The sequence below is a fragment of the Grampus griseus genome (assembly GCF_964374135.1).
Source record: "Grampus griseus genome assembly, chromosome: 1".
Taxonomy (NCBI): Eukaryota; Metazoa; Chordata; class Mammalia; order Artiodactyla; family Delphinidae; genus Grampus; species Grampus griseus.
The window spans coordinates 45,690,510-45,706,725 of NC_139017.1; the positions used below are offsets into that span (position 1 = coordinate 45,690,510).

The 16,216-nt window shown below is 50.6% G+C and overlaps 1 protein-coding gene across 1 annotated transcript in view; it reads left to right on the forward strand.

The window, feature by feature from the left end:
* PLXNA2 (plexin A2) overlaps positions 1-7,376 on the forward strand; it is a 217,904-nt gene extending 210,528 nt beyond the window's left edge. Inside the window, exons 29-32 of the mRNA XM_082674787.1 lie at positions 717-886; positions 3,396-3,608; positions 4,283-4,433; positions 5,118-7,376. Of these exons, the coding sequence (XP_082530913.1) occupies positions 717-886; positions 3,396-3,608; positions 4,283-4,433; positions 5,118-5,213 (630 nt within the window). The 3' untranslated portion in view covers positions 5,214-7,376. The remainder of the gene's footprint in view (positions 1-716; positions 887-3,395; positions 3,609-4,282; positions 4,434-5,117) is intronic.
* The last annotated feature ends 8,840 nt before the right edge of the window (positions 7,377-16,216 follow it).

A 16,216-nucleotide genomic window follows, 5' to 3' on the forward strand; every position in this document is an offset into this window, starting at 1 on the left:
GATTTGCTCCCTGAAGTGCCTCAGAAATACACCATCAGACCATGCGTCTCAAATTTTGCTTTGCCTAATATGCTAATAAGAGACCAACAAAGAGACACCAAAAGGTTGGACATTTTCCTGACCTTCAGAGGTGATTTTTGAATCAGCAAACTGTGGGCCCCAGGCCCAGCCTTGTCCCTGCCCCAGGTTCCCTCCAAGGCCCTGTGATCAGGGCTGTGTCTCAGCGTTCTTGGACCTGGACCCTTCACCCAGTCCCCACTCCAGACACTGCTTATCCCTGGCCACTCACATGGTGGGCCCTTCACACCTTCCTGTGAGACCCTCTGCAGTCCTGCCCTGTTCCCGCTGGAAAGGTCCAGCCCTCCATTTTGTTCTTGTACCGGCCTGTGCCCTTCATTCCCCGTTGGAAGCCTGGGCTCAGAGCATTTGCTGTCTTCAGTCAGACTCCCCACACCCACACCCGCCTGCCACGGACACAAGCAGAAATGTGGCATGTGGCCGCAGGTTGGAGGAGGTTCTGGCCAGGAATCTGCAGCCCATTCAGTCCCTCCCACCTGCCTAACACCCACCCCCACCCCCACTCCCACCACACTCTGCACAGCCTGGCGTTGCAGACAAATCTCCAAGGCAGGATCGGTCCAAGGCACCATCTGGTCTGCCCACCTGCTGCCCGTTCCCCTCCCCCACCTCATACTTTCCCACCACCCCTCCGCCAGGGCACGCTGCAGAAGTTCGTGGATGACTTGTTTGAGACCTTGTTCAGCACCGTGCACCGGGGCAGCGCTCTCCCCCTGGCCATCAAGTACATGTTCGATTTCCTGGATGAGCAGGCGGACAGGCACAGCATCCACGACACAGATGTGCGGCACACCTGGAAGAGCAACTGGTAACCCCCTGGGGAGCCCAGGGAGAGCTGCAGCCTGGCGAGGCTGCAAGCTGCGGGGCGTGAGAACTAGCAGGGACCAGGGAGATGGGCAGAGCCTGTTCTCTGCTGTGGCTGAGTAATCCAAGGTTCCTGGGACAAACATATGCTCCGCAGAGCAGATGTGGTCCCCAGGCGCCAAGTGGGCCCTGCCGGGCATAGAGCCTGGCACCAGGACAGAGCTCTGCCCTTCCAGGCTCAGAGCCTTCTCCGGGACGTGCCTCGTCCTCCCTAACTTCTTAGGAAAGGGAGCTGGAGGAACCTACACAAAGAGCCACATCTGAGACCTAGCAGCAGAGCTTCACAGACAGGCGTTGTGGGGCATTCTAAGCACGGCAGAACCTAAGGCGCTTCCTGAAATGGGGAAGCCCTGAATTAAACTTAGACCCTGGGGAAGTTGGCCAGTGCTGGGAGAGAGCTTGCACCTGCTGTAGACTTGAGCCCACCAACTACGAGGTTGTCATTGCAAACGTGATCCCTTAAGGCCAAGTGATTACCCCGGCGCCATGGCTTTCAGGAAGCAGCAGGCAGGACGTCCTGCAGGCGTGACTGTCTCCCCTAAGGTAACCTCTGCAGCCAAACCCAGCACTGGGAGAAACAGCTCCTGCGGGCTCTTCACGCAAGACGTTTCTCTCCTGGGTTTTGAACCTGGACCATAGACCACACTGAAGACCGACTTTCAGGTCACAAAGGGCCTGGCCAAGAGCCAGAGTAAAAGCCTTCCTTCAGGAAAAGAGCACAGAGAGGGGAGAGAGGGGGTCCAGGCATTTGGGTTGGGCAGGCAGCCCACACAGCTGTCTGGAGTCAGCCATCTCCTCGGAAAACAGAGCCGGCACAGATGGGCCCCGGCTGTTATTTGGGAATCAAAAGTCCTAGCAACCAGCAAAACACTTTGGAAAAACCCAACCCCGAACCCCATATATTCCTTCTTTTCCGGGGTGTTGTGGTTGCCAAGCGCTCCAAAGTCTGCAGCTTTGATCACAGTGGAGTGAAATGAAGAGGCTCTGGTGGTCGTGGGGTGAGGAGCCTCCAGTGCAGGTCACTGGGACACGCCTTTCATTCATCTGCATTCCCAGGGCCGGGGCCATGGCTGTTCCCTTTGCTTAGGCGGATCCTCAGTCCAGCGCTGGGAGTGGCAATTTCAAGGGAATCAAGAGAACGTTCTGGATTATCCCCATCTCTGTGCCCTTTGTTTCTGGCCAGGCCCAAGTCATACCCTGGAGAGCAGACTCTGGAGTTGTGGTGGGGAGAGTCCCCTTAGCCAGACCTCAGGTCCCTAATGTCCCAGGAAAGACTATTAGAAGCTTCCAAAGCTGCCGGGGGAAGGGGAGGTAGAAGAGAGGAGTCACCTCTCAGCCCAGGCCACTCCCTCCGGGTTAAGGAAAGTGAGTGATCCCGTTGCATTTGGAAGGATAAGCAGAAATCATAATGGAAGGACTTGGAGTGGGCACAGCTGATCTTTCCCAAGACTTGGCGTGAACTGAGACATTTGGGAAAGTTTGGGGTCCAGGAGAATCAAGAGAAAATGAAGGAGACGGGGGAGGTAGGTTGGATGGCTGAAACATCTCAGGCCCGAAGGACAAGCCGGGGACAGGGCTCATTCCACAGAGGATCCAAAAGAGTTAAGGGCCTGCAGGCAGCTGGAGGAGAGGGCCAAGTTGGAAAAGGCAGCAGAAACAGCAGCTGTTCTGGTTTTGAAGGGGAGTAAATGGGCTTATCCTCCTTATGGCCTAAGGAGCAGAGAAAAAGCATTCTCCTCCGATTATAAATTCCCAAGTTGCAGAAAGAACTCTCCTAACGACTGATCAGTTCCTCTTGGGGTGGGAAAAACTCGGAGTCCTAGTGAGTCATTCCCAGCGTGCCAACAATGGCCTCCTCTTCTTCCTCTGCCCCTGACCAGATCCGAGACGGCCCCGGGGAGAGTCGTGAAAGAGCTGCCCCCAGGGGAGCCCATTCCTCAGCCCAGCCAGGCCGGGCCAGCCCTGGGAAGCGGCTGGGCAGCCGGGCTGGGTGGGGAGCACAGGTGGCGCCCTTTGTGCCCACTCGGAGCCCGTGCTGGGGCTGCCACTGCATCCTTCTGGATAATGGCCACAGGCATTGGGAAGGGACTCTGGGAGCCTGGGGGCTTTGTTTGAACCTCTGGGAAAACTGTGCAGCCCTCTGTACTTGGGCTTCCCTGGGGACACAGAGGCCTTTGGAAAAGACCTCCATGAGGGAACGAAGCCACCCACGCCCACCTCTCAGTTGTTAGAGAACAGGGTCAGCACCCCATTAGGGCGCAATAGTGCCTCTCCTTTTCTCCCAGCATCAGTAACAGCTTAGCCTAAATTGGCAGCCCAGGCTGGACCAGTTTTCTGTGACTTCATTCTCTTGCCCTTCGAGAGAGAATTGTGGGGGAGGGAGGAATGTTAGTGAACAGCATGGGGCACGGCCAAGGTACAGCCCTGAGACTCTGCTCTGCTGTTTCCTACAGCCTCCCTCTGCGCTTCTGGGTGAACGTGATCAAGAACCCCCAGTTTGTCTTTGACATCCACAAGGGCAGCATCACGGACGCCTGCCTCTCTGTGGTGGCCCAGACCTTCATGGACTCTTGCTCAACATCAGAGCACCGGCTGGGCAAGGACTCCCCTTCCAACAAGCTGCTCTATGCCAAGGACATCCCCAGCTACAAGAGCTGGGTGGAAAGGTCAGTAGCGCCCTCAGGACAGGCCCGTGGCCCTGAATGCCTGCTGCATTCCCTCCTCTGGGTTTCACTGACCGAGGACTCAAAACCATGTTTGTGGTGCCTTTGGGACCTCATGATCACCTTTTTCTCTCTTGTCCAAAGTTCCTGCTGGGGGAAGAAAGGGAAGCTCTGTACCCTTCAAGTCAGCTCATTAGCATTCTAATTACCATTTACTGAGCACACGCTAAGCACCCAGCACTGTGCTAAAGATGTTGTGTGTATCACCTCACTAAAGTATCCAGCAGAGTGGTAAAGTAGGTATTATTATCATCCCCATTTTACTGAGGAGGAAACTGAAGCACAGAGAGGCAAAATAACTTACCCAAGGTCACACAGCTGGCAGGTAGCAGAGCTGGAATTTGAATACAAGGAGTCTGGTCAGAGTCTGGGCTTTTAACTACCCCGGAAAGTTAGTAGTTAGGGAGAACCAGTCTCCAGGCCCCAACCTTAGGGAAAACCAGCCTCCAGGCCCCAACCTCAGCTTGAGGGAAGAGGCCAGAGGAAGCTTCGTCAGAAGAGAAGTAGGGAAGCAGGAGCAGTTGGGGACAACTGTGGTCTCAAGGGTTCTGGGGCCAGGGTAGGTATAGGCAGTATTTGCTGAGTCCCCACCAAGGAGCCTGTCCTCTGTACGGCAGATACTACGCAGACATCGCCAAGCTCCCCGCCATCAGTGACCAGGACATGAACGCCTACCTCGCCGAGCAATCCCGCCTGCACGCCGTGGAGTTCAACATGCTGAGTGCCCTCAACGAGATCTACTCCTACGTCAGCAAGTACAGCGAAGAGGTGAGTCAGGGCCCCGGGAAGGGCGCACACAGGGGGCAAAGCAGGTTAAACAAAAAGCAGGGCTCCATCCTTTAATAACAGCAACGGAGGGTAATTCAGAAAACACATTCACGGAGTCAAAAAGTCATCACCGTGCTTTTAGAAGCCAGCCTATCCTCTCCTGATCCATTCAGTGCTTTCTTACACCTTCCACTGTCTTGCCTTCATTGTTCATGCAATACATAACACCTTTATTTGATAATGTAATTGTTTTTCCGTGCAAAGTGTACGATTAATTTCATCCATTCTTAAACAATGAATCAGACTCTTCTTTGCAGTCGGGAAGATGCTGTCAGTTACATTTCAGACAGACAGGTGGACATGACTAGATCCTGAAGAGGACAGCTCCAGAGGATTCACAAGTCATGCATTAGCACTGTACCTGAACATAATCGTAGTAATAATAATAGCTAACACATAGCACTTGCTATATGCTAAATGTCGTTTTAAATACTTTAGATATGTACATACACACACATACATGTATGTATGACATCTGTATGTCATACATACATTCAATTATTTACATTATTTACGGTTATATTCATGAGGGCAGAATGGAAAGGCAGATAGAAGGATATAGGATTCTGGAAAATGGCCTCTTCCATGCTGAGTCTGCCCCCCCACTTTGCTTTTGTTCCTCAGCTCATTGGGGCACTCCAGCAGGACGAGCAGGCCCGGCGACAGCGGCTGGCATACAAGGTGGAACAGCTCATAAACGCCATGTCCATTGAGAGCTGAGCGGTGGAGTCTCCTGTTCCTGGGAAGAGGGACCCGTGAAAGCTGTCACACTGGGCATCTCAGAAGGAAGGACAAGTGAAGGGGATCGGGCCCCAGCGCTTGCTGTCCCCTGAGACCCCCTCCCGGGGAGAGGGGAGGACCCGTCTCCCCACGCCAGCCAAGTTCCGTCACAGCCTGTTCCTGCAGGGAGAGACCGGGGGTGTCATCCGCCCCATCTCCCCGCGGCGAGGACGAGAGGGACGCCAGGACCCAGAGGAGGTGGCTCTTCAAGCTGAGAGGCACGACTGAGCGCGGCTCTGCCTCTGTGACTGCTGCTTTGCATGAAAACTCGTTCAGTGTATATTGGGGAAATAATGAGAACTTTATTTAATTTTTTTTAAGAAAAAGGAAAACCAGAAATAAAACAAAACAAAAAGCTTCCCTGTTCATCCCGTCCAACTTTCGTTTAATTCTGATTTCTGCCCCCCTTCCTTCTTCTACCCCTGTCCCTCCTTCCTCGTATAACTCCTGGTTCCCAATGCCGGAAAAAGCCTACAGAGAGATGCTGAGAGAAAGCAGAGGGAAAAATGATTGTTTCCTTAACTTCGGAATTGTTGTTTTAAAAAAGTGAGGAGGAGAAGAATGAGCACAAGTTGGCACCAAACACTTCGCAAAAAGAGAGGCCAGTGAAACCCGAAATTATCCCGGCAGCCGTAAGAGGTGGGGAAGGACTCACTAGCCTTTGCACAACTGGCGAAGCCGTCGAGCGGCTCCACCTGGCTGACTGGAAACAGCTTTACATACGCACACCTGTGTATTCTCATCTCCAGAGAACATATGTGTCTGTAGAGTACCAGTGCTTTTTGCTACTGTTCGGTTGTTTTGTTTTATTTAATCCCGAACCTCCACAAATGAGGAGCTGATTTTGGTACTTTTCCTTTGGGTTTCCCTAAAGTTACTACCAGAAGTGGGGCAGAGGTGGGCCTCTCCGAGACCAGTGGCCTGGCCTCCCCGAGGATGCTGGGCAGCTCTGCCTTACATCCGTCACTGTCATAAACCAGGCACCCTGGGGAAAGGCCTTGGAGGCGCGTGGGCCAGGCCTCCAGGAGATTCCGTCTGAGAGCTGACCTGGGGATGTGGGTGTTTGGCTTCGGATTCTGCTCCAATCCGCCAGTGGTTTCTTGCAATTAAAAAGAAAACAAAACTCAAACACTGTTTACAGCAAGCAATACTTGAAGAGCATAGGTTCGAGAAGCTGCAGTATTTATTGTTGTGCTTTCTGTCTTTTATTCTCTCATGCCTAGAGAGGGGAGACAGCCCTTCGCTCGTATGCGGAAGCTCCTGATCGTCTGTCTGAGCACTGGCCTCGGTAGAGATGACTGTAGCATCCCCATGTTATGTCTTCTTCGGCCTCTCTTTCTGCCTCTCATGTCCTTATGAGTTTGAAGGACAAGTGGGCAGCTTCTCTCTCTCCTGCTGACACCTAAATCCGTGGATGACCCTCCGTCCTGAGTGTAGTTTCCAAATAAAGAGACCAAAGTTCCACACCCTGGTCCTGAGGCCCCATGGAAGGCAGTGGGAGGCATCCAGAGGAAGACACCTCCGCTGGTGCAGGACCCTAGTGACCGGACAGCCACCGGAGTTTCCGGGCCTCCCACCCTGGCAAGAATCCAGCCAGCTCCAACTTCTCCGCAGGCAGCGTCGGAGTGAGTGTGAAGGAGGACAAGAGAAAGGCAAAGGGGTGGGAAGGGAGGCAGCAGGAGAGGACCAGCCCACCCTTCCCACCTTCTACTTTACAAGGGGCTGCAATGCTGGGAATCGGGTCCAGCCACCCCCAGCGATACCAGACCAGGGTCATTTCCACTGTAATTAACTCTGGGCCCTGGCTTCTCTGGGCCCTGATTTACCTCCAAACACTTCCAATTTCCAAAAGCTCTGCTGACCACATTGGATTGCCAGGAAAGGGCCGGGGGAGGGGTAGCTCTGAGGGCTGGCTTCCATCGCTGGGGTGTGGCTTTGCATCACTGTGCTAACCACACAGCAGACATTGCCCGGTCCTGGCCTCAGCTCCAGTTTCTTGCCTGAATGCAGCCGACAAATGGGAGAAGAAAAGCATTCAGCAAAATACTCAGGAAACTCGCTGTTTTCATTATAATTCACAACCAGCCATGTGAAGGCCACTTTCTTCTGATAATCCACTTCTGTTAACGTTTCTCTGGGCCCTATTAATAGCCTGAAAGAAATCCTAATGACTGGCCTTCTGCACTAAGCCAAAGTGTTTGCCCTTCATATACCCAAAGCTTACCAGCTCAGAGCCCATGATTTATGGAGATGAAAGGCGAGGCGATACGGCAAGAGGAACGCGAGCAGGGGACTCTGTGCTGCCCACAGAAAAGTGCAGCCCACCCTCCTTTTACTTCCAAGCTTTGAATGAAGGTTTTCTGATCACACCACTGCTCAGACTGGCATCCTGGGCTCTGCCCCACCAAGAAGTAAAAGTTAGACATCTCAACTGCGACCTGTAGGCATCTACCCGGGTGTCTCCCAGCAGCTACTTTTGGTGACCATTCACCACCCCTGGGGATGCTTCCTTGAAGGTTTTGGAGGAGTGGGAGAATGATGGAGGCATGGCTGCTTGGACAGTGGAGAGGAGAGGCGCCAGAGCTGGCCTGAGAAGCTTGACCACATTTTTCAGGATTCCATGAGAGAGCTGGGGAATGTGGGCTGGCAAAGGTTGTGGCACAGGGCCATCCCTAAGGAAGGAATTAAGAGAAAGGAAAACTCGACTGGACTCAAGTCAGGCCATGAGGGTGAAAGGATGGAGAGCATTGCTTGGCTTTGGGTCACCGAGAGCGCATGCCCTGTGGGATGGGAGGGGAGGGAGTTAATTGGCCTCTGTCCTCACTGTTATCCGATGTGATGTGAAGGTATTTTGACCTTGTGTAAGGGATAAGTATTAAAGTCACGTTCCCTCCCCACATGAAGTCATCCGTCTTGGAGGGAGGCAGAGAGGGACTCCTCTCTCTCGAAGGTTGATCCAGCTCCATTTTGTTTCACTGGTCTGCACAAGAGACAATCTTCTGGAAAACGGAAAGGAAAAGCACCCCAGAAATGTGCTTGGCAAGACAGAGGGTGCTCACACACAAGACAGAGATGGACAAGCTGTCCATCTTGGTGGAGTGAGTCCCTCCAGCTGGCCTGCTGCTGCCTACCGCCCAGCAAGGGCTCAGGTGCTTCTGTGCTTGCCCTCCTACAGCTCTCCACAGCCCATCTCTCAGAACCATTCCTGATCCACTACTGGCAGAGAGCTCCCCCTCCTTGAAACGTTCAGTCATTAGAAGCACGGATCCACTGGGAACCTCACTCGCGGGAGGGAGCTGTTTTCTGTATTCATTCATTCAGAGAACATTCCTGCGTAACACTGTTTGCTAGGCTCTGCTCCAGGTGCTAAGAAACAGCAACAGACAAGACCAAGAAGGGCCTTCTTCTAGCAAACTGACGTTCTTCGGGCTGCTGGTTCCTGCCACCAACTTAGCCCGCATAGCTCAACTCCCAGACCTGCAGAGGGCACAAGTTTTGTAGAAAAGGGAGCCAGAAGAAGCAAGAAAGCCGACCAACCCAGCTGCCTTACCTTGTTCTGGGGACAGTCCTGAGAGCCATGAGAGCCCTTCTCATTCCCACTGCCGCTGTCTCTTCTGGTGGTACTTCCCCTGCTGCTTGAGCTCCTGGCCTCCCTTTATTTCTACCAAACGAGGACAAGAAATAGCAGTGGAGGCCCCTGGCCCTGCTGAGCATGAAGTAGAAGCGACGGATGGGTGAGCTGGACTACAATGGTCTGGGCAGCACAGATTGAGAGTGTTTGAAAGCCACTGGCTGATCAGTCCCCAGGTGCATCCCAGTTGCCACACTGCCCCCATTAACCTGCAGCCAGTAGATACTGAGCGGGCAGCTGCCCTCGAGGAGGCCACTGTTCCCAGCCACGCTGTCCTGCCTGAGGTTCCTGGGCCCTGGCCACGGGCAGGAAAGCACTGAGCCTCAGTGATGGGGGCTCTGTGGGTGAGAAAATGCAGAGGAGTTTAGTGGACACAGGGCTGTGGGAGCAGGTCCTCTGGGGGGACTTGGGAGGTGAAGTTCAGGACCTTCTGGTGCCTTGTCTCAGGAACACGCTTTGAGAAGACGGCGGCCTCCTCTTCATCACCCCAGTCTCTGTTCCCTGTCCCTTTCCTTTCTTCTGGTTTCCCCAAGAGTGAAGTTTTAGCATCTGGGGGCTCCGTCATGCCAGGGATAAAAGATAAAGTTTCACCCTTGGTATTAGGGAGGACCTGGGGGCCAGGGCCTCAGCCCTGTCAGCAAACTGGAGATTCTGGGCCTTTCATGGACATGCCCATCGCATTGCCCTCACCCTAAAGGGACTCGCCCCTCTATCCTTTCTGCAGTGCAGCCCGTGCCTCCCGTCCTCACCTCAAGGAGATGGGAGGCATCGTCTGGATTTCAGTCAAGGCCCTGACTCAGGCCTCGTGTGCTCTCTGCGTTGGCATTACAGGTGGAGAACATAATGGAACGTAGTTCCCCCTACAGAGCAGATGTTCCCAAGTGTGTCAGGGAGGGAGGGACAAGCTCTTTGTACCACGAGACTAAGGACCTGAGCCCACCTGCCTCTCCCCTCAACTTCTCCTACCCAAACCCACTCTTCTTGACACACTGGAATCTGTATTATATATTTTTTTAAGAAAATAGAATGATAGCTGTCCAGTTTTGTTGTTTTTACAGGTGTTGTGGAATAAAAACTGTAAGAAAATTACGTATTTAAAATGTTCCAATAAACTGGGGTTTTTTGGTCATTCTAATATATTACTGTGTACCTATTGTAAATATGAAACACTCCTATTTTGCAAGCCAAGGACACAATTTGTACTGTTGTTATATATAAATAAAGTTTACTGGATTAAAAAAACCTTAAATCTTCAAATAAACCTGGTTGTTCAGTAGCGTATATGCAGAATAACATTTCCTGGGCATATTTAAGAAGCGGGTACTCGTGGAAAGATGAGCTAAGTTGTTTTGAGGGACTTCTAGAATTCTCTCTGGAGCCGGAGCTTATTAGTGTCCAGTTATCAGCGTCAACACACCAACACTCACACACACACACACACACACACACACACACACACACACGCACATGCTCTGGCTGTACCAATGGGTGAACACTGCCCCCTGGCCCCAAGACCCAGAACATCGCTTTTCTCCAACAACAGGCTGATAGTGCAGACTTTGGGTTGAGATGCTTTCCTAGGGGTGAATTAGGTCTCAGAAGGAGGAGATCCACCTGCATTCCTTCCTGAAAATTACATTCATTTATTTGTACTAAAAATTTCAAGCACCTACCAGGGAATGGCATTGTGGTAAGTGCTGGGGGATGAAATAATAAATGAGAGAGACACAATCTTTGCCCTCATCAGCCTTTTAGGGTATGAAAATCATAAGGATTCTGAAAAAGGAATGTCTCAGCTGTGCCATGGAAGGGTTTTTTGGTTGTTTTTCTTTTATTCTCAGTTGAGGGATTAAGGGTGAATCGAGGGAAAGATGTCGGATACTGTGTGCTTTTAGATCCAGCCCAGGGGAGAGAAAAGGGTTGGGCTGTGGCCTGGGGGATAAAAGCAGTTCAGGGCTGACATGGAGTCCAGAGTCAATGCATCCTAGAGGTAGGGAATTGATGTTTGGCCTGAGGATGCCATGTCCCTTTCCCCTTGTTGTACCTCCTTTTTTCTATTTTTCTTTCCCATGTCCCAAAGTGTGTGGGTGACACTTCCACTCTCGGCCGCTAAAGGAGCAAACGAGGATAATCTGTTAATCTGACATCTCAACGGAGCGTGCTGGGAAACCACCGATCTACCTCCATGACGTCAGAACTGTGTCTGGGCCCACAGCCTCAGACCCAGCACTCAGTGGAGGATCCTTAAGGATGAGATGCAGCCCTCGCCCTCAGAGGGCGTCCAATCTGATGGCAGAGATAGCCCCTGCCTTCAGGGTGCCTCTAGCCTGACAGGGGAGACACAGACCCTGCTCTCAAGGACAGCCCAATCTTACAAGTCTTATACAGACAGACAGCGCATGTAAGAATGGGGCCTGGGACTTGAAAACCACAGTCACGTAAACAACTGCATATTGATAAATCTAGTGCACACTAGAGTTGTAGAATTATTGTAGACTCAGAGAAATAATTCCTGTGACGATATTTCAGGGCCTATTCTGCAGCCTCTGAGTTTATGGTGTTTGTGCGTACACACACACACACACACACACACACACTCGTTCCCGGAGAGACTTGGAGAGATGCAAATGCTGGTCTTGAGGGTGAGAAAAATGCAAACACAACACCCTGAAGAGCCGGGAGAAGAGCACGTTGCCGAGGCCTGTGTGTAATTAGTACATCGTTTTCGATTGCACGGAGGTTTTGTTGTGAGTGCACTGGGCTGTTTTGCTAACATTAAACCATCCTCCGCTTCTCTTATAAATGCAGGCCTTGAGCACTGGAGGCACTCTGTTCCACCACAGTGATGAAGGTATAATCATTCCTCAGCAGAAGCATTAACGTGGTCCTGGCAAGCTCCTGGAGGGTTGGCAGTGTGAGACAGGAGCAGTTAGATGAGACCGGCCTCTGCCACTGCCTGCTGGGGACCCTGGGGTCAGCTGGGCTGGCACGCAGGGCCATATGGACTGCATGGAAAAGGCCATTTCTCTGCATGCAGTCCTTGTACCCCAGAGTTTCCCCAATCTTCTTTCCACCCCACCGTCTCTCCCCTCAGTAACTTGATCTTGGGGCACCTCTGTTATTAAATATCTGCTGCAGGAACTACTATCCTCAGGGAAGGAAGAAATTGGGGAGGAGGTGTCTGTCTATCCTGGTCACTGTTGTAGTCCCAAGACAGAACACACTGAGCACTGGGTAGGCCTATAGCAGATGCCGATGAGAATGTTCGGAATGAAAGAATGAATAAATGGATGTTGTGAACCACCTCCGTACTGCAAACTCTGGAACATCCTCTCTTGTAGGCCTCTCAGTCTCATGTGATAGACATGTTCCATTTTTATAGTCTGAGATCAGAGAGGTTAAGGGATTTGCTTAAGGTCACACAGATACTCTGCTCTTTCCACCGCACAAAACTGCCTTCCATTAGCTCTAGAACAATTTAATACTTGAAAGTCTTCCCAGGAAGTGATCCTTCCTCTTGTAAAAAGCAAGTGCTATGAGAGCACTCTTCAGCATCCATTACTATTCACATCTGCTCAATACAATCATTTCTATCCATTACTTGCAGTAGAATGACACTAGACTAGGCGCCGTTAGACATACAAAGGAGAAAAAAAGCTAAGTCTTAAAGTTGCAGGTTTCTCAGATTTTACAATCTAATATCAACACTATTCATTATTCTAAGAGAGAAAGACTCATCCTTTTTCTTAGTGGGAATTAGATATCATTTTTACTACAAGTGCAAAATAATTTTTTTAATGATTTTTTTAATGTATTTATTTATATTTGTTTTTGCCTGTGTTGGGTCTTCGTTTCTGTGAGAGGGCTTTCTCTAGTTGTGGCGAGCGGGGGCCACTCTTCATCGCGGTGCGCGGGCCTCTCACTGTCGCGGCCTCTCTTGTTGTGGAGCACAGGCTCCAGACGCGCAGGCTCAGTAGTTGTGGCTCACGGGCCCAGTCGCTCCGCAGTACGTGGGATCTTCCCAGACCAGGGCTCGAACCCTTGTGTCCTGCATTAGCAGGCAGATTCTCAACCACTGTGCCACCAGGGAAGCCCAAGTGCAAAATAATTTTGCCAAACTGCAGCAGTAGGATTCTGAGAGAGCTGGGCTCTTCAGTTTGAGGGAAAACCTGCATGATAAGCCAAACAAGAGATTTTAGGGCAGTGGGTGCTGTTGGTGATCTGTGCTCCATCACGATGACACCATGCACTGCCAAACCTCCCTGCTCAGCAGGTGAGCTGCAAGGCAGGGGAGGCCCCTGCCTGGGTGTGTGTCGGCCGCTAGGAACTGGGAGCTAAATCTGCGGCCCACCAGTAGCCCATGTGCAGGACTTCCTGCAGTCTACTCATAATATTTATCTTATTCCTGGTTTTGCTTTATGTCTCTAATTCATTTACTTTTATTCCTCAGTCCCTCCTCTTTCCTAATTGCAAGTTTTCATGTATCCCTGGCTAAGGGCACAGGCCTTGGATTCAGATTGCCTGGGGTTAAATTCCATTCCCAAACTGTATGGCCTGGGGCAAGTTCCAAAACCTCTCTGTGTAACAATTTTCAAATCTATAAAATGGGTTTACTATACGTTAAATAAGGGGTTTTGTAGAGGTTAAATAAGATAGTGTATATAATGAACTCCCTAAATATTACAATAGGTAAATGAGAGAGAGAGGGAATTAACCATACATCCTCCTTTTACAGGCAGTCCAGCAGGACCTACGGGAGGAGATGAGGATCTCTAGCTGGCTGTGGGAAGAAGCTGAATTAATGCCCATAGATTTCAGCAATAAAAGTTGGTACCTGAGAGTTAAGTCCTTAGGAGACTAGGCATGGATGCTGGCCAAGGAAAATAGGAGGTGAATCAAGGCTTTACCCAATGGAAGAACCAGCTATGAACCAGCTGGTAAATATGGTACAGGTAAATGCAAAGGAACAGACGGGAGTGGATCAAGCCAAATCTGCATGTGCTAGAACCACGGGCAGAGCCCGGTTGGCCGCAAGGTCAGGAGATGGCTTCCGGAAGGCCTGACCAGGACCTGGGTCCAAAACATGGTGGGGCCTCATAGGAAAGACACTCCTTCACTTAGAGAGCCAGTGGGCGGGGCAGGACCTCAGGCCCAGGGCAGGGGCAACAGAGAAAGGCAAGTAGGCTGGAGGCAGAGGGCACTGACTCCATGGGCCAAGTCCCCAGGGAAACAGAGGAGGAGAGGGAACAGGGTGCTCACCAGACCTGGGAGGGGGCCTCTCCTGTCTCCCCTCTGGGAAGTCTGAGCACCTCCATCTCTAACTCATTTCAGGTGAATATATTACTCAAGGTTTTCCAGAGAAATAGAACCAAAAGACGGATAGGAAGTGTGTGTGTCTGTGTGTGTATAGGGTGGTAGATAGAGAATCAGCTCACACAACTGTGGAGGCTGCCAAGTCTGAAATCCGCAGGGCAGGCTGGCAGGCTAGCAACTCCAGCAAGAGCTGATGCGCAGTCTCGGGTACAAAGGCAGTCGGGAGGCAGAACTTCTTCTTCTTTGGGAAACCTCAGAGTTGCTCTTCAGCTGTTAGATGAGGCCCACCCATACCATGGAGGGTAATCTGCTTTCTCAAAGTCTGCGATTGTAAATGTTAACCACACCTAAAATATACCTTTGCAGCAACATCCAGACTGGTGTTTGACCAAACACCTGGGCACCACAGCCTAGCTTAGCTGACACAAAAAATTTACCATCACAGTGAAGAAAAGACAAGTCACCTACTAACAAACACTGAAGCTAAACTCAGGGCAAATGATCTGTAAATCCATCCACTTTGATGTGTGTTTTTTTTTTTTTTTTTTTTTTTTTTACTGCAGTAGAATACACGTAACATAAAATGTACCGTCTTATCCATTTTTACATGTACAGTTTAGTTGTATTCAGTACATTCACATTGTTTTGCAACCGTCACCACCACCCATCCTCATAACTCTTTTCATCTTGTAAAACTGAAACTCTATACCCATTAAACAATAATAACTCCCCTTTCTTCCCTCCCCACAAACTAACCAAGAAACCCTTAGTTTCCTAGTAGAAAATGTTTCTGAAAAATCCCAACCTTTGTTAGCTAACCAGAGAAGAAAAGAGACAAATATCAACAGGTATGGGGCCCCTGATGCTGGAAATGAGAGAGAAACGGAGAGGGTTCCAGCTGCAGATCAGGGAAGAGGCGCTGATTCTTGGACTCATCATAAATAAGAGGGAGTGGGAAGAAATCGACACCATCCCATCCTCTGGTGTTTCTCCTGAACTCATAGATGTCTGTATTGTCCTAGCCCATTTATAAAAGCCCCACCTAAGGAGCATACACTAGAAGCTGATCAAAACACACAAAAACATGTTTAGTTGTTTAATCTCCAAGAATCATGCAGATTTCCAACATTCCTGATCCGTCTCCCCAGTCTCATCCGTCCTTCATTCTCCCATCTTCATTTGGCTCCGTTTCTAACTTTGATGATGCGCATTTTGGGAAATCTCAACCTGGAATTCTGACGTAGCATCGCAAATTGCCCCCAGCCACTCAGTTGAAGAGCCCCAAGTCCATCCTCACAGTGCCTGGTTCCACCTCCATCTGACAACCCTCGGTGAATTTAAAAGCCACAAAACCGTCTCCAGAGTGAAGTCCTGGGTGGTTGCAGTGAACCCACCTCCTCTGTCTGTGTTAGAGGCAGGCCTTAGTTTTTATTTCAACTCCATTTCCTTGTTAGAAGTGTGAGGATGCCGAGGAAACAGGAACAGGCATCTTCCGTCCTCCTCCCGCAAGTTCTTCTTCAAACTTGAGGAGTGAGGTAGGATGTGGGGAGAGTGCACAGACATGGGAAAGCTGTATAGGGATTCCTCTCTAGGACAGCCAGTCCCTGTTCATTTGTTTATTTAATCAAGTATTTATCGAGAGCCATCTATATGCTCTTCTCTGTGCTAAGCACCAGGAAAGCCCAGGACCTGGCAGCTGACATCCTAATCTTGTGAGTTTTGCTGGCTGTTATGTTCACCTGGTAGCAATGATTTCTGTGAGTCTGCTGTGCACTTACTGTCATTGGGGGCTACACATACATGATCTGATTGGCTCCTATAAAAGCCTGAAGAAGCAAATACTATTTACTCCCATTTTAGAGATAAGGAAACTGAGGCTCAGAGAGATTACATAACAAATCACACACAGTCACAAGCTGTGACATCAATAGCCATGGAGAAAGGCCTATTGCTCTTTAGGACTCAAGGAAGGAGCCTCACCTGTTCCAGGACACAATGC